This window comes from Sceloporus occidentalis, unplaced genomic scaffold (assembly GCF_023333645.1).
Source record: "Sceloporus occidentalis isolate IW3139 unplaced genomic scaffold, rSceOcc1.0.p SCAF_25, whole genome shotgun sequence".
Lineage (NCBI taxonomy): Eukaryota > Metazoa > Chordata > Lepidosauria > Squamata > Phrynosomatidae > Sceloporus > Sceloporus occidentalis.
In genome coordinates this window covers 3145660-3171316 of record NW_028317005.1, presented here as the reverse complement: position 1 = coordinate 3171316, position 25657 = coordinate 3145660, and the positions used below count along the sequence as shown (strand labels likewise).

Here is a 25657-nt window from a genome sequence, read left to right as displayed (position 1 = left end):
CTGAAGCAAGATTTGGCAACAATTAGACAGCTAGTGTTAAATATGTTTTGTTAATCCATATCCATTGTGTTCCAGTAAAAAAAAAAACATTCACACATTTTCTTAGATATGAATAATATATTGTTACATTTCACCAAAAAATCTTTATTTGGGAAAGTACTAATGTAGTTGGAGTTTGGACAGAACTAAGTAACAAGGTTCCCTCAAGTTTTGAGTGTTCCTAATCAGTGAGTGACTTAGAGAGGACAATCCATGTGTTGCAGAAGTACTTGCAGGTGCTTGTCCTCTTAGACTTATCTGCAACAAACAATTCTCAATACCTACAGGATACTTTAAAATACAGATTGATTTTTACTAAGTATGGGTCACAGTTACTATTTTAAGATTTTTTATAACAACATGAGTTAGATTTAAGTGATAGGTATTTTATTTTTCACCTAATAGCTATGGTGTTGTCAAAAATAAGGTTCAGATGTTTTTTTTCACATAGATATATTATATATATATATTTATATATATATATATATATATATATATATATATATATATATATATATAATGTAATTGATCATACCAACTGCTCCATTCAGATTCTGGAAAATTCTACACTTGTGATCCAAGGTAATATTGATATGTTCCTAAAAAGACAAAAAGGCATGTTTGAATCAACAAATAACTTTTGGAAAGCCCTGTTACAAAAGGACACATGTTTTTGTCTTTATTAAAAAGCTGACATACAATAGTAGGAGGGATTTTTTCCCCTTAGAAAACATATACCAATATTTAACTTCTGTAACCCTGCATCCATATATCTTACTCATTGACATCTTTTGTTAGAGCAAAGACATTTGATACTAACTACATATCATAACTGACTTCAAAGTAAGCTGATCTTAATGTGATATCCTTGTCTAATGTAAACTTTTCTATCTATACAGTGTATGACTGATTTTGTTTCTGTAAGAATGCCATATGAATGTATCAACTTTTATCTCCTGCTCAGAGAAATAATTATTGTGTTTGCCTTAGTATCAAAAACAATGGAATTCTTTTTAACCAACGTCAATGTTCCTTATACCAGATTTCGATCTACACAACTGAGAATCTTTTAAAAATATGAACATATGCATTCTACTTGGTTTATCATAAGATTTAACAAAATATAATACCCATAACAAATTCTTTATTAGGTTCCTTAAAATTTTAAACTTAAAAAAAATGCTTCAGTTTTGCAGACACACAATTTCAAATGGAACATCGATGTGTCTGTATTTCAGACTAGACTAAAGTGATGAAACTACATGGAACAGTATAAAATACAGATGGGGAATTTGGGGATTAAAGCAAAACTCAATTTGGTCACAGCTGCCTATTCAGTTAATCCATATTTGTCCTCTTCATCTAAGACTAAAAAAGTACTCACTTATGGTTTTCATTATTTACCGTATTTACCCCATGAATTAAGCCACCTATTGGGATATATGTATCGTAAAGACTTTAGCGTAGCCAAAAAGGAATAGAACTCTTTGCATGAAATATAACAAAACAATATTTTTAGTATTATTGTCTAATCTAACCAACCCAAGCTAAGTATATTACATTATTTGTACAAAACAAAAGGAATCCTATCATAAAAAAATAAATATTTAGATATCCCACTAAAACATTCAAGTAATCAAGATATCAGGAGAAGAGATAAAACTTTGATTAAACTACTACATTAACTCAAAAATATATAAATATGATTAAATTAACTGGCAGTCCATGAGCTATTAGAGGTAGTAGTCACAGGGGTCACCAATTCACACCTTACTCTAACCTTGGTATAGTCATTGCTAGATGATGGTGGACACTATGCCTTCACTATGCTATTCCCAAGGCATTTAGAATCCCCAAGTGATACAGTAGATTGAGCCTGTAGAAACATGGGTCGGGCACATTATTAGGAATTTGGCTAAGAGGATTAGAATGTTGGTTTCTCCTTTCCCTCAGGTTATGTTCTTAAAGGCATAGTGTCAAGCATCATTTAGCCAGGACTATTACCTCTAATAGCTCTTGGACTTCCAGTTAATTTAGTAATTTTAATCATATTTATCTCTTTTCATGTTAATCTAGTAATTTAATCAAATATGTATCTCTTTTCATACTACATTGATTATTTGGTATTTAAGTGGGATATATATATATTAAAAGTTTAGTTTTTTTATATGATTCATTTTGTTTTGTACAAATAATTTTTGTGTTAGGGTTTGATTACCCCTGGGAATGCCTATAATATAGAATTTACTGGTGAACCAAGAACTCTGTAATTAAGTATATTACATTAAGAATGCTCTACTTACCCTTTGAGGGTTATCTATGAAGATTTTTGTGTAGAAGAGTTGATCATCATCATTATCTTGCAAATTCCATTGTTGGACAATTTGCTTAATATTTGCCAGGTATCCCATAAATCCTGCAATCAGACAAAGCAATTAAAAAACAACACAGAAAAAAAACATTCTAAACAATTATGTTTTTAAAATATTTTTTTTAATACATTGAGTGTAGAGCACTCTGGAACAGTGGAAACATGTTCTGCAGAGTGAGGAAATACGCTTCTCTGTTTGGCAGTCTGATGGGTGAGCCTGGGTTTGGCAGATGACAGGAGAACATTACCTGCCTGACTGCATTGTGCCAAATGTAAAGTTTTGTGGAGGAGGGACAATGGTATGGGGCTGTTTTTCAGGGGTTGGGCCACTTACTTCCAATGAAGGGAAATCTTAATGCTTCAGCATACCAAGACATTTTGGACAATGCTATGCTTCCAACTTCGTGGGAGCAGTTTGGGGAAGGCCCTTTTTCTATTCCAGCATAACTGTGCCCCAGTAAACAAAGCATGGTCCATGAAGACATGGTTGGATGATTTTTGGTGTGGAAGTACTTGACTAGCCCGCACATAGCCCTGACCTCAATCCTATTCTTGTCCAACATCAGTGCCTGACCTCACAAATGGTCTACTGGATACATTCGCAAAAATTCCAGCAGAAACACTACAAAATATTGTGGAAAGCCTTCCCAGAAAAGTAGAAGCTGTTATAGCTGCAAAGTAGAGACCAGCTACATATTAATGTCTATGTACTTAAAATGCAATGTCATAAAAGTCTTTATTGGTGTAATGGTCAGGTGTCTCAATACTTTTGTCCATATAGTATAGGTACAAGACAAAGTATGAATATAAAGCAAAACATAGAATGGGATTAGAGATTGAAAGACATATTGGTTAAAGAAGACTCATCATGACAGAGATAGCAAATAAAAAAGCAATGTTTAGTGTTTTTTTTCAGGAAGCAATCCCCACATGAAAATGCTTTTTAAGATTATGAGCCAACATCAGTACTATTATTTTTCCTTACATTACATATAAATCACTGACCCTTTAGTGTTAGATTATAACATATTGTTCTAACAGTGTTTCTCCTTTGAAACAAACTCCCTCATGTACTTTTTTAAATCCTTATTTAACTTGTTCAGTCCTCTTATGACATAACTGTCCATCATTAAAACCTGTGCCATGAAGCACATTAGAACATATTAGTACATGACTTTGTCGGAGCGACAGGGACGTCTCCTTTGACTGCCTGGACTCTTCCTTGTCAGAAGAAGCCAGCATTATTGGCTTTTAGCTGACCAATTGTGTGTGACAGCACAAGCGCTGGTACACCGCTAGTGCTGACCACCACTGGAAGTTCACTTAAGGAGAGGAAAGGCTCAGCATGTTTTTTCTAGAAAATTGCAAAACATTATCGATTATTATTTTTCATTTGATTTTAGTTTAAGTTTTTAGTTTTTAAGTTTGATTTTAAGAAGGTCCTACTTTTCTTGAATAAAATCATGTATAATTTGCACAGGTTCATCATATATGGAAAAGGGGAATCATGGTTTTACAAACATATGGAAAAAATTACAAAAAAAAATCTGGTCCTTAGGTTATGAAAACCCCCAGGCCTGAAGGAATTAAATGTTTCTATCACATCTCCTCTTTTGATTTCTTTCCTCCAAGCGATAAATATTGAGTCAACAATTCTAAAAGTGATCACCAAGACCAGATTAAGCATGGTAAATTGAACAAAGCAGCTATGACAGTCTCTGCATCTACTGCCACAGTCTTGAGCAAAAGGTCAGCAAGACTGATTGCAGGTTGAGGATTTCTACACAGCACTGTGAGTGCCTTTGGCTTGAGTGGGTTCCAAATTTAGTTTATAACTTCCCACCAAGCAATTGTAAAGTGGGGGTATTTGCAAAGAACATGTAATCTGTAACTGGTCCTCCTCATATTAAGTTTCACGTTACCTCTGGCCTTAATTATATCGTGGCATATCGTAACCAAACAAAATAATACTTTCTGTAAAAGGGAATATGCAAATTGTTTCATTCTCAATGGTAATCTCCATATTTAGAGCTGTCATTCGGCAGCGCAATGAATAAAATGGGCTCCACAGAAAGAAATGAACATCACAGACTATTTACTAAAATTAGTTTTTATGGTCAAACAAATGTAGGTATTAATAACAGTTTATTCCAGGATGAAAAAAAGTGAAATATTTTCTAAACAGCACTTCATTAGAACATGGGTGCAAATATCTGTGGCCACTTTTCTAACAGTGGGCAATTTTTTAACAGCCTATTTTTATTTTAAGAAAAAGAGGAGAAAGCAATATCCAAGAAAAAGTTACATGAACAAATTGATTTTTAGTTGGTTTTTTTTTCAATTTTTTTTTTTTTTAGTAATGCTAAAACACTGCAAAAATAGCAGAAATATTATAGAGCTACTGATATAAAAATAATAATGTATGCAATTATTAAACTATACTGAAATATAATTTTGAACAGCTATCATTTTGAAAAGGTTAACAGAAATATGTTAAATTGTCCAGTGTAAACCATTAAAATCCTCTGAAATTCTGTAAATATCTGATTTAAAAATGAATTATCTTACCTCCTGAATTAAGGAATCGTTTCCCACTTCTCACAACAGGATATTTTTCAACTAATCGTTTATCTGGCCATATTAAGCCATCGGCCGAAAAAATAACTTTATGGTTGGCTTGCTGGAACTTTTTGAGCAATTCTTCTGGGCCTCCAGCAAACAGGACATCATAGCTACAAGAAAACACCAGTTGACAATTCTATGAAATGCTATGCATACTTAATATGGTACATAAATTATATTTTTTTTATAAAATATATTTTCTATTGTAAAAAATCCAAAACCACTCTAACTTGGCTATGGTGTACTTAAATGTGAAATTGTTAAAACGTTTTATAAATGTGTTCCAGTATCTGGCCAGCATTGTGAAAATGGAATATTGAGGTATAGCAAATGTTTCTTTCTAAAAAAATGTCTGACCTTTCTCTCTTGTCAACCCAGGGAAGAAAACAAAGCTAAATCTTCTGTCTAACAGACAGAAACCAGATAACCAGCATGTGCTTACAAAGCAAATACAGCAGCTTAAAGTCTATTGATGGTCAAAAGGGGACTTACAGTAAAAACAACAAACAAAAAAACATTCACGCTGTCGCCGAAACATCTACAATAACATGCATGCTAGGTCAAGTAAATTGGTTATTCTCCCGAATCCTGGATGTGTAAGGGGGTAACAATATGACATTTATAGAATAGTTCAGAGATTACAAAGCATCCCTATGAAGAGTATGATGTAACCTCCCTATACTTACCTGCATGGAGCTCCATTAGTAAAATAATTATCCAAGAAATTTAGGTGGCCAAAATGAAAAAAATATATATCTGCCATTTTTTTGATGATGATACCCACCCATTTCTAAAGAAGAAACTCTAAAGCCACATTCGAATTACTCATATAATACTCATGCTTTAATTGGATTATAACCACAATGTTAAGAGATAAGGATTTGCCGAGACAGATCATTTATAACTTTTTTTTTAAACACACTGGTTATTCCAGTTACTGTGTGTGTGTGTGTGTGTGTGTGTCTATTTGATGTGATAGACTGAGATATAGCAATGTTTGTGAACCCAGATTATAGTTAAAAACAAGATAGTTAAAAACAAGATAAATCACAATGTATCCTTTCTGGTAAAATTTATTACAAATAAATAAATATATTCATGCACATCACATATTAGCAACTACTATAGAAAGTAAGAGATAATATCATTTATTTAAATAGAGATAATCTGGCAGGAGTGCCTTGGGCACCCAAAGGGCCAAACATATCTGAGTACTTGCTAAAACAGAAAGGTAGGGACACAGATTTGTAAATGTCAACAAAAAAGGATATTAATTACAAATAAGTAAAAATGTTAAGTGTTCCTTGTAATAGTGTCATGTATATTTTTAAACCCCATCTGATGTAAAAAGTCAAGGGAATTCTGATTGATTAGTACAAGAAAATGTAGGTGAGGTTTGAGTATAGGGAAAGCTTATTCCCCCAACACCAGATGTTTAAATTACTTTTAATCTAAACACTACTGCCAGAGGCATTCCCATTTCCATGTGTCTGTATGATGGAATACATCTGTTTCAGTAAAAAGAAATATACAACCTCCACTATTAAATGCTGTATTATCACACATCAAACATTATATTACATTTATTGATCATGAGGAGTGTGATATTTCCAAAAATAATTAGGATTCTAGAATTAGGATATCAACCAATAATTCGCACCTGAAGTGAAGTTGCATTTCTTATGTCTGTGGGATTTATTCACTAAACTGTGAGTGCTTGCAAGTTTGTAAAAAAAGTTTGCAGCCAATCGCAAGAACTGTACAACAAATTTACTAAGCTAACTCTCATTTGAACAGAAAATATGGTCCAAGGTGACTCACTAGTGTCCTGCAAAAAGCAGTTGAATTAGAAAATGATTAATTTATTAATTTAGGGGGCCACAGGTATATTTGGGCCTACACCCGTACCTGACAACTCTTCAGGTTTCAGTGTGCTCTTTTATTGGGGTACGGGAATTGTGTTTAGCCAGACCCATTTTCAAAACTACACACACACACACTATATCCTATCACAAGGCTTATTTTATTATTCCCATACCCCAAAAATCTGTGTTTTAAGAATGCAACCTCAGTTGGGTCTGGCAAAACTAGTCAACCCAAGAGATATCAGCAATCCCAGGTCCCAGGGGCAACTAGGAATCTGAATACCAAATTTTGTCTTTTTTTTTTTTTTAGAAATATTTAAAATGCTTCTGTCATTACAAAAATGACAAGGTGTCACTTTGAGGGGACAACTTATCATCTATATGTCTGCGTAGCCAATTTTCTAAGAAATGTATGGGGGTTGAAGTTTTTTTTTAAATCTGAAATATTCCTCTTTTTTAAGTTTATGCCAACATTAATCCAGCATTGGGATAAAAACGTGAGTGTCCACATGTGCACCCAGAATCCTCTCCACTATGAGTAGTTTAGTGCACATGCATGCGCAGCACCCAGGTAGCCATACTTAAGCCTCCAGGAACTGGCACCAGCAACACATAGTTTATACATACACACATGCTGATTATCTCACCAGCACAATGTATGCATAATGTGTCATATGTACCTGCAGTGGACCCCATTATCTGAGCCCATGACAGGTCCACTTTAAGTCTCATTTTTTTAGCATGTCTAATTAAAAAAAAAACATGCTAGGATTTTATCTAGTTCAGTAAGTTTTATGACATATATAGGTTTCTTTTATTTCACTTATCCTAGTAGAATATCTGCTATCATATTAAAATATTCCAGGAATGCCAATGTTTTCTTAAGTTAAGAGAACAAATATAACTGAAAAGTGAACAAGTTAAAGGAACAATATATAAAATTTGATTCACTAGGTGGTAAAAGACCTAGAATGATTTATGTAGCATACTTGAACATTTTAAACTGCAGCTGTATGTGCAGGGCCGGCCCAAGGCAAAATGCCGCCTGGGGCGAATTTTAAAATGCCCCCCCCCCTTCCTCTCCCTCCGTCCCTGCCGCCCCCCCCATTATCTACCCTTCCTCTCCCTCCGTCCCTGCCCCCCCCATTATCTACCCTTCCTCTCCCTCCGTCCCTGCCCCCCCCATTATCTACCCTTCCTCTCCCTCCGTCCCCCCCCCCTTGTACTTACCTTTCAGCAGTCCTGCGGCGAGTCTCCCTGTTCGGTCTCGGTGCCGGCTTGTAATGCTGAGCGCCGGAAATCTTCCGGCACTCAGCATTACAAGCCGGCACCGAGACCGAACAGGGAGACTCGCCGCAGAGGAGAGAGAGAGGGGCGCCTTTCTCTCTTTCGCTTTTTTAAAAAAAAAAAAGGGATTGGGGCGGCAAAGTGCCCTGTGTATGTGGTTTCATTGCCCTACTTTAAATCCTGACTCTTAATTAAAATACTATTTGTTCATGGAAATCAAATAATGGGAATCAAAGGGACTTTGCTTAATTCTGTACTATTTCCACACTCTATATAGTATTTGTTTTAATTTAGTTAGTGAATGACTAGGTCCAGTTTTGTTTAAGTTACATCATCATACTGATAAGCCTATTGATGTAGTTCCTACAGCAGCCTGGGAAATTCATGAAATGGCTCCCAAAAAAATAAATATATGAATACATTAATATAAATAAATGAATATAGGATTCATTAATTATTGGAACTTGAGCCTCTTTAAATAACCTCTTAAAAATCTCTCTTAAAAAATACACGGAGGGATTTTGCAGAATCCCCTCCCCCAAGCATTTGCCTCTTTCTCCATCACCTCAATGGAAGTAGGTTCCAGAGATATGGGGCAGCAGGAGCAAAGTCTTGTAGACAGGAAAGGGAATAGGTGATAAGTGAGAAGGAGAGCCTTAGCCCACGGGAAGAACGTAAAGATCGAGAAGGGGAATATTTGTTTATGAGAGCAGAAATGTATGGAGGAGCAGTGTTATGGAGAGCCTTATATATTAGTACAAGGATTTTAAATTTAATTCTAAAAGTAATTGGGAGCAACTGGAAAATTTCAGAGTGGGAAAGCAGAAGAAAAGCAGTGTGCAAGGAAAAAAAGTCTAGCTGCAGCATTTAGGAAAGACTGCAGAGGAGAGAGTCGAGACAGCGGAATGCCAACCAGAAGAGTGTTGCAATAGTTAAGACGGGAAATGATAAGTGAATGTTGTTTAGGTGCAAGCCGCAGGATCTGGTGAGGGACTGAATGTGAGGGATAAAGGCAGGGCCGGCCCAAGACAAAATGCCGCCTGGGACGAAGTTTAAAATGCCGTGCCCCCCCCATTATCTACCCTTCCTCTCCCTGCCACTCCCCCCATTAGCTACCCTTCCTCTCCCTGCCTCCCCCCATTATCTACCCTTCCTCTCCCTGCCGCCCCCCATTATCTACCCTTCCTCCCCCCCATTATCTACCCTTCCTCTCCCTGCCGACCCCATTATCTACCCTTCCTCCCCCCCATTATCTACCCTTCCTCTCCCTGCCGCCCCCCCATTATCTACCCTTCCTCTCCCTGCCCCCCCCCCCATTATATACCCTTCCTCTCCTTACCTTTCAGCAGTCCTGCGGGGAGTCTCCCTGCTCGGTCTCGGCTTGTAATGCTGAGCGCCAGAAATGACGTCATCTTCCGGTGCTCAACATTACAAGCCGGCACCCGAGACCGAGCTAGAGGGCTCGCAGAGGAGAGAGTGAGGGACGTCGAGCAGGTACTGACAACTTGGTAAGATAAAACCACTCGGCGCCCTCTCTCTTCTCGGCTTTAAAAAAAAAAGGCAACGTGCGGCTCCATTGTCGGTCCGGCCCTGGATAAAGGAGAGTTTTGAGTCAAGGATGACCCCAAGGCATTGGGCCTGGTTAGTAGGAGAGATGGTCGTGTTGTTAATGCCCACTTCAGCCCACTTCTGCCCGTGACTCAAAACAGGGGTCAGGGGAAGCAAGCAAACTATATGAGAAGCTATGAGAAACATGTATCACTTTACATCTATAATCTACAAAGCAGTATGCTTTTTTAAGGTTTGGATTTTGATATTCTATAACTCTTAAGATGACCTCATTCTGGCAGCAATATCAAACACATGTATGAGTGCTGGGTCTGTATAGTATCAACAGCTGTTCTTTATCACATCGTCAAATGAATATCAAAATAGTTAAACACAGATCACAAAATCATACCCAAAATCGAGAGTTCAAAACTTTTTTCAACACTTCTTCAACAAATGACCAACATTTATTTGCCAACTAAACTTACTACTACTTATAGAAATGCATTTGCAGGATGCACGCCTCATTTAGAAATATTTTTCTATTCATTAAAGATACATTCCAGCCACTGTATGCACTTTAACATATACAGTATATGACGTCAATAGGAATTCTTTCTTGCCAATGACGGGCTACTTCAAACAGCCACAGCTCGCACACAAAGTCAGACTGCAGTGGTGCAGCTTCTCCAAAATGTAAGTAATGTAAGATTCTTTAGAATCCCCTAACAATTGCCATCTTCCAAAATCCTCAGCTAAATGCCCTGAAAGGGGATTAGTTTGGCGAACACATCTACCTAGATATAATACACTCACCTACAGTGAGCTTGAGTGCTGGTAATACTGTGTGCTGTTCAGACCCGTGTACGTGTGTGTGGTAAGTTCTGCCATTGACTGACTACTGGAGAAGGGCTACTGCTTGCATTGCATTGTGAATGCATTGTAAAGTACGTACAAAGCACACTACAATAAAATACATCATAATATTTAAAAAGTAAATACAATACATACTATCATAAAAAGTTAATTTGTAAAGACATACTGTTTGAGCCAGTTAACTCACTTGTAAACATAAATACATCTACAGTTAAATGGAGCTTGGCTTTATGATATATTCTTAATAGGAAACAAACTGACGATAAATCCTTTACAACACTTACAAGAAAGCCACTTTTGCTTTGATAACTGAACCCCCCATTAAATTTAATACAATGCAAGCAATAATAATAAGCTGTCTCTCTGTGAGTGTGAATGATAGATTAGTACTTTATATTGAACAGCCAAACACATGCACTTAATTATTCCTTCGTAGGTCGAAGGGTTACCTGTCTGTAACAAGAACTACAAGATCCTCTTGGTCAGCAAAGCTTTCCAAAGCTTCTTTTAACAAACGGACTTTCTGCCCTCCACCTATTGAATTGGCTACATCACCACCTTTCCATTCCATTCCGCTGCCAAGAACCTATGGAAAGATTACAGTTAAAAGGGTATTACATTATTATGTGTTAGTTTATTGCAAAAACGTCCACCATTGTAAAATAAAAAAACAGATTTGAGATCTACATTCAAAGAAATCTGGGGGAAAACCCTTTTCATCTTTATAAAGATTTCTGCTCATTCGAAAACACAACAGACTAACAGATTTGAGAAAGATTATCTGGTTTTAAAAAACAAAAAATTACTTTAACTTAGGGTATCAAACCATTTAGGTAAAGTTCTAGTATGTATATAGAGTAATGTTACCTTTAGTTACTTTACACAGATATTGTAACATTTAAATATTTTGTTTTCTATAAACAGAAATAATTTGGGACACTAATCAAAACATTGAAAGAAAATTAAATTCATATTTTAAGAAAATTTGCAAAAATGAATAACCTTTACACACAGTTTCCATACCAGCCAAGATAAGTGGCCGAACAGTCACATTTCAAAATGATAGCGCAAAGAAAAGTCTCACCCTTGATGGCGTTTATGAAATATTTCTTTGGTGATCTTCAACCTCATCACTTACTTATCCCTTGTCTAACACGTTTGTCTACGGCAATTGGTCCTAAAGTCCTTTTTCCGAAAATGTAACTTTATAACACAATAATAATTTATTTCTAACTAATAATGGTTATATTTTACAAGGCTCTTTGGCCTACAATGGTTTGTACAGTATGCTCACTTGAATTAAGGAATCTAATATCTGTATATAAAGTCCAAAAATAGTTACCGGCACTCCTAATATCTGTATATATATATATATATATATATATATATATATACCGTATTGGCTCGAATATAGGCCGCACTTTTCTTTAAAGTGGGGGTGCGGCCTATATTCGGGGTCTAGCGCCCGACGGCCGGGACATGCAGCGGGGTTAGGATACAGATCCACCGCAGCGGTGCAGACAGCCTCCCCTGTCAGCACTTTCCACAGGGGGGGGTGCCGGCACGGGAGGTTGTCCCCTCCGATACGCTCAGACAGCCTCCCCTGCCAGCACTTTTCACGGGGGGGGTGCCGGCATGGGAGGTTGTCTAAGCACATCGTGCGGACGGTCACCGGGTTGTTTACCCACATCGCCGCAGCCGGTGACCGTCCGCAGAATGCGTTTTACCTTTGCCCCCAAGACTTACCAGAGCAGACTCCCGGGTGTCTTGCGGGGCCGGCGGGGGACATCTACGCAATACGCGTATACAACTTCCGGTGCCGGCACATCCGCTGAGTGCCGGCACCGGAAGTTGTATACGCGTATTGCATAGATGTCCCCCGCCGGCCCCGCAAGACACCCGGGAGTCTGCTCTGGTAAGTCGGGGGGGCACAGTGGCAGCATATCTGGGGGGGGGGGACAGTGGCAGCATATCTGGGGGGGGAGGAGGAGGACAGTGGCAGCATATCTCGGGGGGGGAGGAGGAGGACAGTGGCAGCATATCTCGGGCGGGGAGGAGGAGGACAGTGGCAGCATATCTGGGGGGGGACAGTGGCAGCATATCTCGGGGGGGAGGAGGAGGAGGACAGTGGCAGCATATCTCGGGGGGGGAGGACAGTGGCAGCATATCTCGGGGGGGAGACAGAGTGGCACCATATTTTTTTGGTGCTTTTTTAAAGATAAAAACGTTTTCTTTAAAAAAGTGCTTTTTTAAAGATAAAAACTTTTTCTTTAAAAAAGCACCAAACTTTTAGGGTGCGGCCTATATACGGGGGCGCCCTATATCCGAGCCAATACGGTATATATATATATATATATATATATATATATATATATATATATATAGCTAGCTTTAAACAAAATTAGGTTTTCCTGCTTTCACTTAATTATTCCAAGATTAGATTAAAGTAAGTCATTAGGCAACAACACTTGGTAATGTGTCTCTGCAGTTACAATAAGAATTATAGGTCTATACTATACATTATACAAAAGTACATACCTTAACATTATAGTTGAAAAACTTTGCGGACTGCATAAACCGGTGAAAGCCATCTGTTTCTTGTGTTGCTACTGTCAAAACCAACAGTTTTTCTAGAGGGGAAAAATCAGGAAATAATGCCAATCATTTGTCTGTAAAGTCTTTTTACACAGACATAGACAAATTATTTTACATTAAGCCTGCTTAAACACTATCAATCTAGGAGTGCCAACAGCTAATTCTTAAAATCTTGTTAAAATAATACATGTTTCAGCAAGAAGTGATATTGCCTTTAATGGTATGTAAGTAATGTATATATGGTAAAGTAAGCGCTGGTGTTCCTTTCAAACACACAGTGTTATAGTACTGGGAGTATTCTAACATTCAGGTAAATAATTAACCACCAGATGTTACTATGCTTTCAGGTAGCATATATCATTTTAATTTCTACAAAAAAATAAAATAAATGATAAAATGAATTGACTCAATTAGGAAAGGAACACATTGAGAATATGTTCTACATTTCACCCACAAAATATCTTTACTAAACCATAAAGATTCACTTGTACTGATAATTTAACTTCTGGTATTTTTACAGTATTGATTATTACATTTAGCATACAAAAAAATCATAACATTCAGTCCCTCAGCAAAAAAGGAAAGCATATTGAAAATATATTCTACATTCCAAACAAAAAAAAAATCTTTACAGAACCATGGGCTGCATTCCTTTGCTTATAAAATCTTATTTTACATAAATTCTTATGATCCAAATGGGAGAGGCATTGAAAGGCATTTAAAAAATCTGGCATCTCTCCAGGGCCAAGGACAGGAACTTGAATAATCCCTTTATAAATCTTCACTAGTCTAGTCAGACACAAATGTGTGCTTAAACGCTCTTCACGATGGAGATGGAAACAGCCAGCGATAGAAGCAATATTTTTAATGGAGAGAATTACTCTTATGGGATAAAACAAATAAACTAAAAAGGTTCCCTGTACCTTGATCATAACTTTAAAATGTAGCAAATATCCATATTAAAAGATTAATTTCTGCTACTAAACAAATATATGTCTTTAATATAAGGTTATCCAAAGAAAGAACATACAAAACAACATAATTCTGAAGCTTTTTTTAACAATTTATTTCACAAGTAGAACTTTGGAACTGCCCGTTTCTTTGATTACAATTGTTAGTTCATATGGTAAACCCAAACAGAAGTGTAGATTTTTTTCTGGAATATAATGAACTGTATTCTGTATTATAAAGTGATATAAGAGGAGATAACGTGCATCATATAAATTTATGGTGTCAGCTTTAAGTTACGGACAAACTATTTATTTTCTGTTCTCTACATTAAAATATATTTCTTGAATATGAGTAAAAGATGTAATATATACTGGGTGATATCACCAACCATTCTAAATGTCTACATCTGGTCGCTCAAACCCGAATCTAAATTAAATCCTTTAAGATACTTCTAATTACAGGCAACCAACCACATTGATTTAGTAATGTCTGCCACAGAAGTGGTCTGGTGCATGAAATTAAACTGTTCCTTAAATGAATGGGTGTTCTTGCAAAAGTTAAAATCTCTTCCCATCAACATAAACATTTTGCTTAATCACCACTTTTTGTGACAGCTGCAAAATAGTTCTATATTATTTTGCTGATTAAGCTGGAGAGAAATAAGACCATTGCCTAAAATATACAAACCTTGCAAACCCTGCCGTATTAATGGTAGACTTGTGCATTCAGATTTGTACAAATTTAAAATTTAACAAAATAGTCCACTTGAACTCATCCATTCTGCACTGAGATAGCCCTGTATGAACTCCGGCCAAAATGGTGGATTTTCTGGTGATGTCCTATCCCCTAATTGGGGGATCGAGGTAAAGAATGTCACCATAAGCTCTAATGTAACCTTGTGTAAGGATCGTCTTACCAGAAGGAATCCGGGATGCAGGAAAGGAACACGCTTGCTCAGTACAGGACACGCACAAGGGGCCTGAGGTGGATAACAGGGCACTTGGCGGTGTTGCTGTAAGCACGGGTGATCAGGACAGCGCCGTTAAGCAGACCAGGGTCAGGATACCGGAGGTTCTCAGAGTCGTTAGGAAAGCCAGGGTCAGGATACCAGAAATACACAGGAGCCGAATCGAAAGCCGAGGTCAGGATGCCAGAGATACACAATAACCGTTTAGCGGACCGGGGTCAGGATGCCAGAGATACACAAGTCGTAAGAATAGCCAGGGTCAGGATTCCAGAAGTTCACGATAGCCGTTTGAGCAGACCAGGGTCAGGATACCAGCAATAGTAACAAGATACAGGAAAAATACGAGGGGCTCAATAGGTACGGAAGCACCAGTACAACTGAGCACCGGTGGATAGGTTTGAGAAGTTTAAATAGCCCGGGGAGGCGTTCCCCGGCGTCCCTGACGTAACCGCGCCCACCGTCGCCATAGCGACGCAGCGGAATCCAGGCGGCGGTCAGCCGCATAAATATTCATGAAGCGGCCGCGCGTGCGAGCGGCTGCTTCATGTAGCAGGGAACGGTGCCGGCGTTTCTGCCGGGAGGATGGAGAGGAACTTCCCCGCGTCTGCCAGGTAAGTGCCTTACACCTTGTGTGAACATTTTGGCGGAGCTTTTGGGGACGTGGCTTCTTAGTCATACATGTCTCATTTACTCACTTACATAATCCTCTCACTTATTCCCTAATGACCCGTTTCTGATTTATATCATTTACCACTGCTGGGCCTGTTTTCATGAGCATGTGACATTGCATATGGACATCCATGCCCTTACGTCAAGACAATCTTTAACATGACTATTCTTTTAAAACTATACTGCAGAGCATGTATACAGTAGTAGTGAAGAGGATAACATTGAATACATTTTTCACATATTGTCAGGAACCACTTTTTCACTGCCTGAACCATCACTTTTTCATACCTGTTGTATAGAACTCTGCTACCACTAGTGGCCACCCTCCGCCCTCTGGAGCACTCAGAACTCAATTACTGGGATCAGGTGTGCCTTGTTACCTGGGTTGAGCCCTAGTCCATACATCCAGCTGGGCCTTGTTATCTGGATTACCCTGCCTTTATGAACCTGCCCTGCCCTTTGTATTGAAGTCTATGGACCTTCCTGCTGTGGCTCTGCACCTGTACTGTTCCTGGTTCCCTGCTTTGTGTCCTGATCAAGTGGACTCCCTGCTTTGTGTCCTTCCAAGCGGGCTGTGTGCCTTTTGTACCCTTCCAAGCAGGCTGTGTGCCTTTTGTACCCTTCCAAGCGTGCTCCCTGCCAAAAGACTTATTACCGGTATTTATTTTGCCATACGTCCGGTTTCTTGCTTTGACTGTATTACCCTTATTTGCTGGTCCTGTTATATACATAAAATACACTGCATTATCTGGAATTCTGCTTGTGGTGTCTTTGTTTGCATAATCATGCACCGTGGGTTACATACTAAACCCCAAGTATCCCCTGCGCATGGGCTCCTACCCGACCTGATCACCCGAGTCCTGACACATATTCTATACTTATGTAACATTTAAATTACCGTAATTAAACATACTTTAAAGTAAAAGCTGTGTCCCATACAGCCACAGCAATTAAGAATGCATATTTAAGTACTTTGCCCCACCATGCTCTGCTATTCAGGCCAGGTCTGATTGCTTAAAGCAGCCAATTACTGGCAATAGTTGATCTCAATGGGAAAATACACAGCACAGGGGATATCATATAGTTTACAGGTAATTATGCTGTATAGATGTAAAATAAATACAACATATGTCTCCAGTGTTCCTTGTAAAGTTGCCTTGCCAACTGCTCCTCGCAGTGTTAAGGACCTAATGTGGCAGCTAGAAAGGACAGGTACCACATGCTCAACACAAAAGTAAATTTAATAGCAACAAAGGATAGTAAAAAAAACGCAAAACCTAATGTCCCCCTGATGCTCAGCCAGGTAAATGTCCCCCATGCTACTGGCTGAGAATTATGGGACGTATAGCACACAGCAGCAGGGAAAGTGTTTTAAGGCTAATATGAGTACCCTACCAGGATCAAGTGGGCCCATACTGTCTCAAATATTAATTCCCTGGAAGAGCTGATTGGGGACAGAGGTGATACTGGAGAGCTGAATGGGGACAGTAATGATATGGGGGGCTGAATGGGGACAGAGGTAACACTGGAGAGCTGAATGGGGATAGAGGTGACACGGGGGCTTAATGGGCACTGGGAGGGGCTGATTGGGGACAGAGGTGAAACTGGAGAGCTGAATGGGGACAGCAATGACATGGGGGGCTGAATGGGTACAGAGGTGACACTGGAGAGCTGAATGGAGATAGTAATGACACTGGGAGGGGCTGATTGTGGACAGAGGTGACACCGGGAGAGTATGATTGGGGACACAGGTAACACTGGGGAGCTGAATGTGGACAGCAATGACATGGGGGTGCTGAATGCAGACAAAGGTGACACTGGGAGGGGCTGATTGGGGACAGAGGTGATACTAGAGAGCTGAATAGGGACAGCAATTACATGGGGGGGCTGATTGGGGACAGAGGTGACACTGGGAGGGGCTGATTGGGAACACAGGTGACACTGGAGAGCTGAATGGGGACAGTAATGACATGGGGGGCTGATTGGGGACAGAGGTGACACTGGAGAGCTGAATGGGGAAAGTAATGACATGGGGGGCTGAAAGGGGACAGCGGTGACACTGGGAGGGGCTGATTGGGGACAAAGGTGACACTGGAGAGCTGAATGGGGATAGTAATGACATGGGGGCTGAAAGGGGACAGAGGTGACACTGGGAGAGGCTGATTGGGGACAGAGGTGACACTGGAGAGCTGAATGGGGATAGTAATGACATGGGGGCTGAAAGGGGACAGAGGTGACACTGGGAGAGGCTGATTGGGGACAGAGGTGACACTGGAGAGCTGAATGGGGACAGTAATGACATGGGGGCTGAAAGGGGACAGAGGTGACACTGGGAGGGGCTGATTGGGGACAGAGGTGACACTGGAGAGCTGAATGGGGACCGTAATGACATGGGGGGCTGAAAGGGGACAGAGGTGACACTGGGAGGGGCTGATTGGGGACAGAGGTGACACTGGAGAGCTGAATGGGGACAGTAATGACATGGGGGGCTGAAAGGGGACAGAGGTGACACTGGGAGGGGCTGATTGGGGACAGAGGTGACACTGGAGAGCTGAATGGGGACAGTAATGACATGGGCAGATTGGGGACAGAGGTGACACTGGTTGGGGCTGATGGGGGACAGCATTGACATGGGGAGCTGAAAGGGGACAGAGGTGACACTGGGAGGGGTTAATTGGGGACAGAGGTGACACTACCTTTTTTTTTTTTTACCGAATACAAAAGAATAATATATAATTTCCACTTTTTCGTCTAGGCCTCCGTCTCCTCGTAGCTGCAGACTGCCGTTTCTACTTTGTGTCACTAACATCCGGTGCTCCAGCAGTCTGAGCGCGAGGGGGCGGAGCTTTCACTCCTGACGCTGCCCCCATCATCACTAGGCGGCCAATCTAATCTAAACGGCCGATGCGTGCTGCTGATGCCGCCGGCCGGAGCTTCTTTAATACTTTTTTTTTTTTTTATTTATTATGGCAAGCCAATCCGGCTTGCCATATTAAATAAAAAAAAAATAATTAAAGTAGCGCCGGCCGGCGGCATCAGCAGCACGCATCGGCCGTTTAAATTGGATTGGCCGCATAGTGATGGGAGCAGCGTGAGGGGTGAAAGCTCCGTGCGAGGGGGCGGAGCTTTCAACCCTCACGCTGGCACTGCTCCCATCACTAGGCGGCCATCGCACACGGCCGCTGGGTGCTGATGCTGCCGGCCGGTTCTGCTTTAATAACTTTTTTTAAAGGATCGGCTTGCCGCTTGCCATAGTAAGTAAGTAAAAAAAAAAAAGTATTATAGTAGCACCGGCCGGCGGCATCAGCACCCAGCGGCCGTTTAGATTAGATTTCGGGCGGCCTGGGGGGCAATTGCCCCCCGGCCCAGCCCGCCCCTGGATAAAGATATGTATTAGCCATGTTGCCATGGAATGTATAGCCGACCTCTTGCTGTTAGCTTTGCTGGCTGAGGAACAGATCACAGTCTTACATAATGCTACACACACTGTTTGTGCTTCTGAGGTGTTTAATTTTAAGTTACAATTTTAGTAGCGCAAAGTATATTTTAGTAGGAGAGCCAGAAACTCTGACACTGGATTACTTTAGGTTACCTTTTTTGACCCAAAAAATTTTCAATATTTCAAAATAGTCAAAATTCTAATTTTTTTTCAGAGTAGCAGAAAATGATTACTTTGGAATAAGATATCAATCTCAGCATCTGATCTAAAACCTTTTGGATAAAAAACAAATTACATTAGCAAGGCTTCATAAAATCTAAAAGAATCTAGATCAAGTCAAAAGTAAGGCAACGGTATGTCTGAATTAAAATATATATATATACGGTATATATATATATATATAAAGCTATATAGATATATATGTGTGTGTGTGTTTTGCTCGCTGGTATTTAATACTAGCTGCGTGTATATGAATTTGCCTAAACATTTCTTGCCAAGTGCCACGTAGTATAAGGGAGTTAGAAGAAACTTCTGTTTTTAAACCAAAGCATCACTTTATACAAACATTATTTTCATTTTCCGGCCAAGCCCCATAATTACAGTAAACTGTGTAGTTACATTGGATCAGATAAAACGTGCAGAATACAGGCGCCCTACTCTGATGCACTATCATTCTGTGAAATAATACCCTGGAATACTGTGTCTCTAGCAAAGCTAGTGTTAACACACTAACGCACTACACTCTGTAACCATGTTCTGTGTAGCTTCTCTGTGTGGCTGCCACATTTTTGGGGGGAGGGGGTTGCACGTATGTGGTTATGTAAAAGTACATCTAAAAATAATACACATAAAAAAGTTAAAATATACTGTTAAGGCTTAAAGTTTCATTTTTCTTCCAATGTGATTTCATTGTAGCTCTTAAAATAACCATAAGTAGTTTTAATTATATAAATGTTGGGGGCCCTTTATTTAGATCATGTGCTACTAGAATGTCCAGATGTGTGAAGTGCAAAGAAATATACCATTATTTTATTCCCTTTGACTTTTAACAACTTGAATGTGAAGGGGCATTATATTAAACTTGCTAATTCTCCAAACTAGATTTTGTATTTACAAGGGGCATTTATAAGGAAGACATATGAAGGGTAGCTTTAAAATGAATGAAGTTGAAAATATATTTTTTACTAAAACCAACCTCCCAGTTAAAGGGGAAAATAGCATCCTTATAACACATACATGCTTGTTTTGTTGTAATGAGTATGAACGTGCATTCAAACTATGCAGCCACCTAATAAAACAAATATTATTCACTAAAAGGACAGTTGACAGTGAGTCAGCAGAAGAGTTGCAGTTTCATCTACCTCACTTCACTATTCATAATGAAGAGCCAACCCTAGTGAGCTTCTGTTGTGAAAACACTTGGCTGGTCCTGTATAATGCATAGCTAAAACACTGAGATTTCTTCACTGTCTGCTCACCCATAAAACTATTCATTATGCAGGGCCAGCTCAGTCTTCAAGCTGGAGGAACCTGCCAGTCTTGCTCCTCCATAGTAAATGAGGGACCTGAAACCACAACTGTCCTTTAAACTCTCCAGTCAGCTCTTACTTGAATGAATAAACATCAAAGAAATGTGGCATCTCAATATAGCTTCTAGTGGTTTTATGGAAAAACAAAACAGACATGCAAAACAAAATCAACTGAGAAGGAACTCGGGAAATCATATACAGTATTATAATACCAGCATGGAAGGTTATGTCAAACGTTTGTGGCAGCTATGCTTACAGTGATGCACAAATTAAATTCAGTTGATTTCTGTATGTGCACTTAACAGTATAACCCAAATAGTGTATGAAATTAAACAGATATCTCATTAAAGCCAAGAAGAATTCTTGTGTGATTGTGTTATTGAATATATGTGGTATCACCATTAAGAAATATTACATGTTATGTATGTATTTATTGATTAATTGCTGTGGCCAGTACGTTGGGAGGTCCCTTTCAAGTAAGTTATGACTTTTTACTACTGCTGCTTTGGAAACAAAGAATACTTTTTCTTATGGCATTAAAAAGAAAACATGTTGGCAAAGCAATTAATTGAGGCACTACTATTGGATCACTGTTATGATTTCATTTCCAAGATGAGATCTATGCATCATATATATGCCAGGAAGGAAATTGTAACTGCAATGATATCTTTACTTTGGCCAGTAATGACTAATACACATGGTTTGATTCTCTATGCTAATGGCTGGAATTTACTGACTGCCCCAAACCATTTTAGCAGTTGGATAGGAATTTGGACCTTTCCCTGGCTGAGGTGCACTGTAAGACAGAAATTTATTAGCCATAAAAGGGAAGACCTAACTGCCACTGAGTGATAGCTTAACCAGTGGCAAGTAATTTTGGGTTATGGAGGTAAAAAGATGTCAGGTGTGTCACACAGTACTTTTATATGCATTTTTCTATAGTAGGGTAGTCAGTGGTATTACATTGTGTCTTCAAGGAATAATTTCTATTCTCTGATATCAACATTATTTATTATATTTTCCTCATAGAAACAATCATATTCCCTAGATTGTGCACTTGCCAGCAGTGTCATTACATAACATATTGGTTTGTCTTAGTCTATTTATTCATGTTTTATTGTATCCTCCCAATGGATGCAGTGGAGGGCAACACCTGGAGCTGCTGTCCTCTAGGCAAGGTAGGTGGTGGCGTTGAGTGCAGATCTATATAAGGGTGCCAGATAGACTGCCTGCCGCTGGAGGGAGCACGGGGTTCAGACCTCTGTCTCCCTGTTCACTTGGTATGCTGCTTGTGATTGATGCTCAGTGCCAGGATATGATGTCATATCCCGGCGCTCAGCAATAAAGCGGCGCACACTTCGAAGGAGCAGTGAGACAGAGGTCTTGTGCTCCCACCACAGGACTTCAGCAAGTGATGGAGAGAAATGAGAGATAGAGATAGGATGTGAGAAATGGGATAGATAAATGGTGAGAAAGGGGAGAGATAGTAAGGAAATGGACAGAAAAAGAGAAAAATCTAGAGAGGTAATCAGGAGGAGAGAGAGAAGGGGGATATAATGAGAAAAAAGAGAGATGGGACGAAAGAGAGATGGGAGAGATATAAGATACATTAGAGATAATGAATAAGGGGAGATATAGGGACAAAGGGGAGAGATAAAGAGAAAGAAGAGAGATAGAGATAAAGAAGAGATATAGAGTACAAAGAGAGATAATGAGAAAAGGTACAGATTTAGAGAAAAGGGAGCGATGAAGAGGAGAGATGGGAAAAAACAGAGAGAAAATGAAGCAGTAAAAAAGAAAAGAGAGATAAAGTGAACTAGGAGGAGAGATGATGAGAAATGGGAGAGATGAGATAAAGATTTGTGGAGATGTGGACAAAGATAGAAGATAAAAGAGAGAAGATAGAAGATCAAGACAATGTGGAAGCAGAAGTGGCGAGTGCTGGCTTGGCAGGCCATGTAGGTCTAACAAGACCAGAAACAAATCAGCTCCCATCTTACTTTGAAGAATACCCCTGTGAACATGTGCAGGAACTGCTGATTTCAATGGAAGCATTTTCCTGCTACAGATTGGTTGCTTGAGACCACGGAGGAGGCATTGCACTGCAGCTTCTCCTTAAGATAAGTGCTTCATTTATTTTATGTTTTGAACAACACATATTAAAGTACTCACAGAGTAATTTAATATGTAGTCTTCATTAGTTCGGCTGCATGAGACACTAATGTATATTTTTAATAAAAAAAATTTGTTTACAATTTTCAATTGCATGAAAATGTTCATACAACTGCCAGTCTTTAATATTATTAGAGTATTTTTATGTAGACTCTGGCTAAGTCTGTATATTCCATGTGAAAAAGATCAGCATTTCCTTCCATGTTAGTAGGTTTTTCTAAAAGGTGTAATGGATACTTATTACATGGAAAGGAAACTTTTATTTTCAGTTGAAGAAAAGCTGGCTGACAACATATGAGATTAAATTACATTGTACTAATAGCCCGGGTAAACTGTACTCACAATACTAGTAAATTTTTTTGTAGGGTCTGTAGTTAGCCAGTCCACACCATAGCCAAAGACTTCAGTCAGGATTTCCCCTTGGCTCGGCAAGAATGAAGTCATAAAAACGGTGTAATACATTTTCTGGTGTGTATTTAGGAAAATTCAGTAAGAAGCTCAAATTCTATTATATATATTTGCCAGTAGATGGGTAAGAATGCAAGCATAGAATAAATTAACTCAACAAAACATCTGCAATATTAATCACTGTGAAAAAAAAATCTCATGTTAGGTGTGTGACCTAAAGAACATTCTTCTTAATAACACAGAAGTTGTTTGTAAACTTAAATGTTTCATAACAATTGCATAAAGCAGTGGATTTATTAAGTGAAAATAAAAAGGGCTGCATCTCTAATACCCTTGTCTTCTGATCACATACAAATATTATTAGAACTAATAAATCTTAATAAATTCAATGAGGACTGGGCTCAGGAGCCCAGCTGGTATGATCAGTTTATGACCAGAGTGGTTAATCTGCTTGCCAAATTCAATTATGTGGATAGATATCAGTACTTTGCCACCCAACATCCAATACCTTGGATAAACTGGAGACCCAAAGTTTAAAGTCTGAGCTGTGAAGTTGTACAAAGTGGTACAGTAGTCATACAGCCATTAGGATCGGTATATTTGATTAATGATAAAAATAGGTATGCCTACATTATGGAAGAAGGTCTATACTGCACTAGGGTCAGTCAACAGTATAAAATTAGTTGGAAACATTACAAAATGCATTACAAACTAACCAATTAAGCAGCCTAGCACCAATGAAGTGAATCTTTCTTAGGAAGACTGTAAATAACAAAAATCTATTAAAATATGATATGGGTTTTGCCCAGGTTTGTCAAGTGGTACCAAACATACCAGTTTTCACTTACAGAACAAAAGGTAATGAGGGCATTTCATCTCTCTCTTTTTTTTTTTTTTTTTTTTTTTTTTTTTTACTTCTGACTGTATCTATACTCAGGCAATTTAGCCCCAATTCACACTATGTTAACCTTTTCACCTTCAGCTGTGAAAGTGACATTGCTTGATATACCTACAGCATTGTTTAGGGCAAATAATCCCACCCACCCTGAGTGCTGTGATTGACATAACCCAGCTGTTTAAATGGTTACAAACTAGAACAGGAAGCAGATGATAGGGAGGTTTTAAAAAAACATTGCATACAACATTGTGTAACATAAAGAAAATGATTAAAAAATACAAAAAAGTAAAGTGTGCATTATGAAAAAAAAATTATTTGGTACTTCTGAGATATATGAATGACAGAAGTAAAGTTTATTTAGGTGATAAAGTAAATATTTAGTGCTATTGTTGTGTTTTCCCTACTGCTTGCATTTTGAAGCTTCCAGCTGTTCCCATATGCATGTCAGTCTTGGGGCTAATTGGAAACTGTTCCCATAATTGGAAACATTCCCATGTAAACTGGGACTGTTATAAGAGAGGTCTATTGATAGCTAACTATTGAAACAGCAAACTAAGACATTTAAACAAATGTGATTTGTTAACATGCTAGAGACCACGTTGCATGCAGGTAAGCTGCCAGCTTTCAATTCTTTTTTTATATATGTATATATATATATATATATATATATACATATACACAAGGGACATTCAAAAAGTTTCACAGTTTTATATTTGCGTTGGAAATGGTGAAGGCGGGAGGAGTAGTAATTGATATGTCTGGCAAGCCGACTGCCCTTGCAGTGAAGATGACTGCGAAACTTATAAATTGCACCAAAGAGGAACGGCGTTCTGTCATGTGCTTTTGGTGGGCAGAAGGTTTGCCGGGAGCACAAATTCATCTTTGCATGTGTGCTCAGTTGAAGAGGTTGCAGCAAAGCCGAATGTGAGTGTTGGATCTGCCTCTGATTCATGACAGCCTTAAGTTCAGCATGTGCCAGGTGGGTGCCTAAGCAGCTGACAGAGGAGCATGAGTGCAAGCGCTTAGATGTTTGTTCCCAACACATGGCCTGTTATTGTGAAGAAGGTGATTATTTTCTGTGGAAGATGTGGGTTCCCCATTACAATCCAGAAAGCAAGCAGCAGAGTATGCAGTGGAAGAATCCATGATGCATAATGCTGATGGCATTAAAAAATTGGTACAACGTTGGGAAAATTGCATCGCAAAGGAAGATGACTATGTAGAAAAGTGATGTCATTTGTTTTTGATGTCATTTGTTTTGAAATAAATAGAGTTTTAAAAAAGTGTGGAAACTTTTTGAAAGTCCCTCGTATATATATTGTGTGTATATATATATATATATATATATACGAGTAGATTTAGTTTTCAGGAAATGAGATGACTGCTCCTTTGGGATCCTGACTGTGTCAGTTGTATACAAT

The 25657-nt window shown here is 38.9% G+C and overlaps 1 protein-coding gene across 1 annotated transcript in view; it reads right to left on the bottom strand.

Annotated features, from left to right (window-relative positions):
- LOC149300268 (procollagen-lysine,2-oxoglutarate 5-dioxygenase 2-like) overlaps window positions 1-15080 on the bottom strand; it is a 35937-nt gene extending 20857 nt beyond the window's left edge. The window contains exons 1-6 of the mRNA XM_089485240.1: window positions 15071-15080; window positions 13147-13238; window positions 11058-11194; window positions 4979-5142; window positions 2343-2455; window positions 575-638 (exon numbers count right to left, since the gene is read on the bottom strand). Coding sequence (XP_089341366.1) covers window positions 575-638; window positions 2343-2455; window positions 4979-5142; window positions 11058-11194; window positions 13147-13182 — 514 coding nt within the window. The 5' untranslated portion in view covers window positions 13183-13238; window positions 15071-15080. The remainder of the gene's footprint in view (window positions 1-574; window positions 639-2342; window positions 2456-4978; window positions 5143-11057; window positions 11195-13146; window positions 13239-15070) is intronic.
- Between the last annotated feature and the right edge of the window lie 10577 nt (window positions 15081-25657).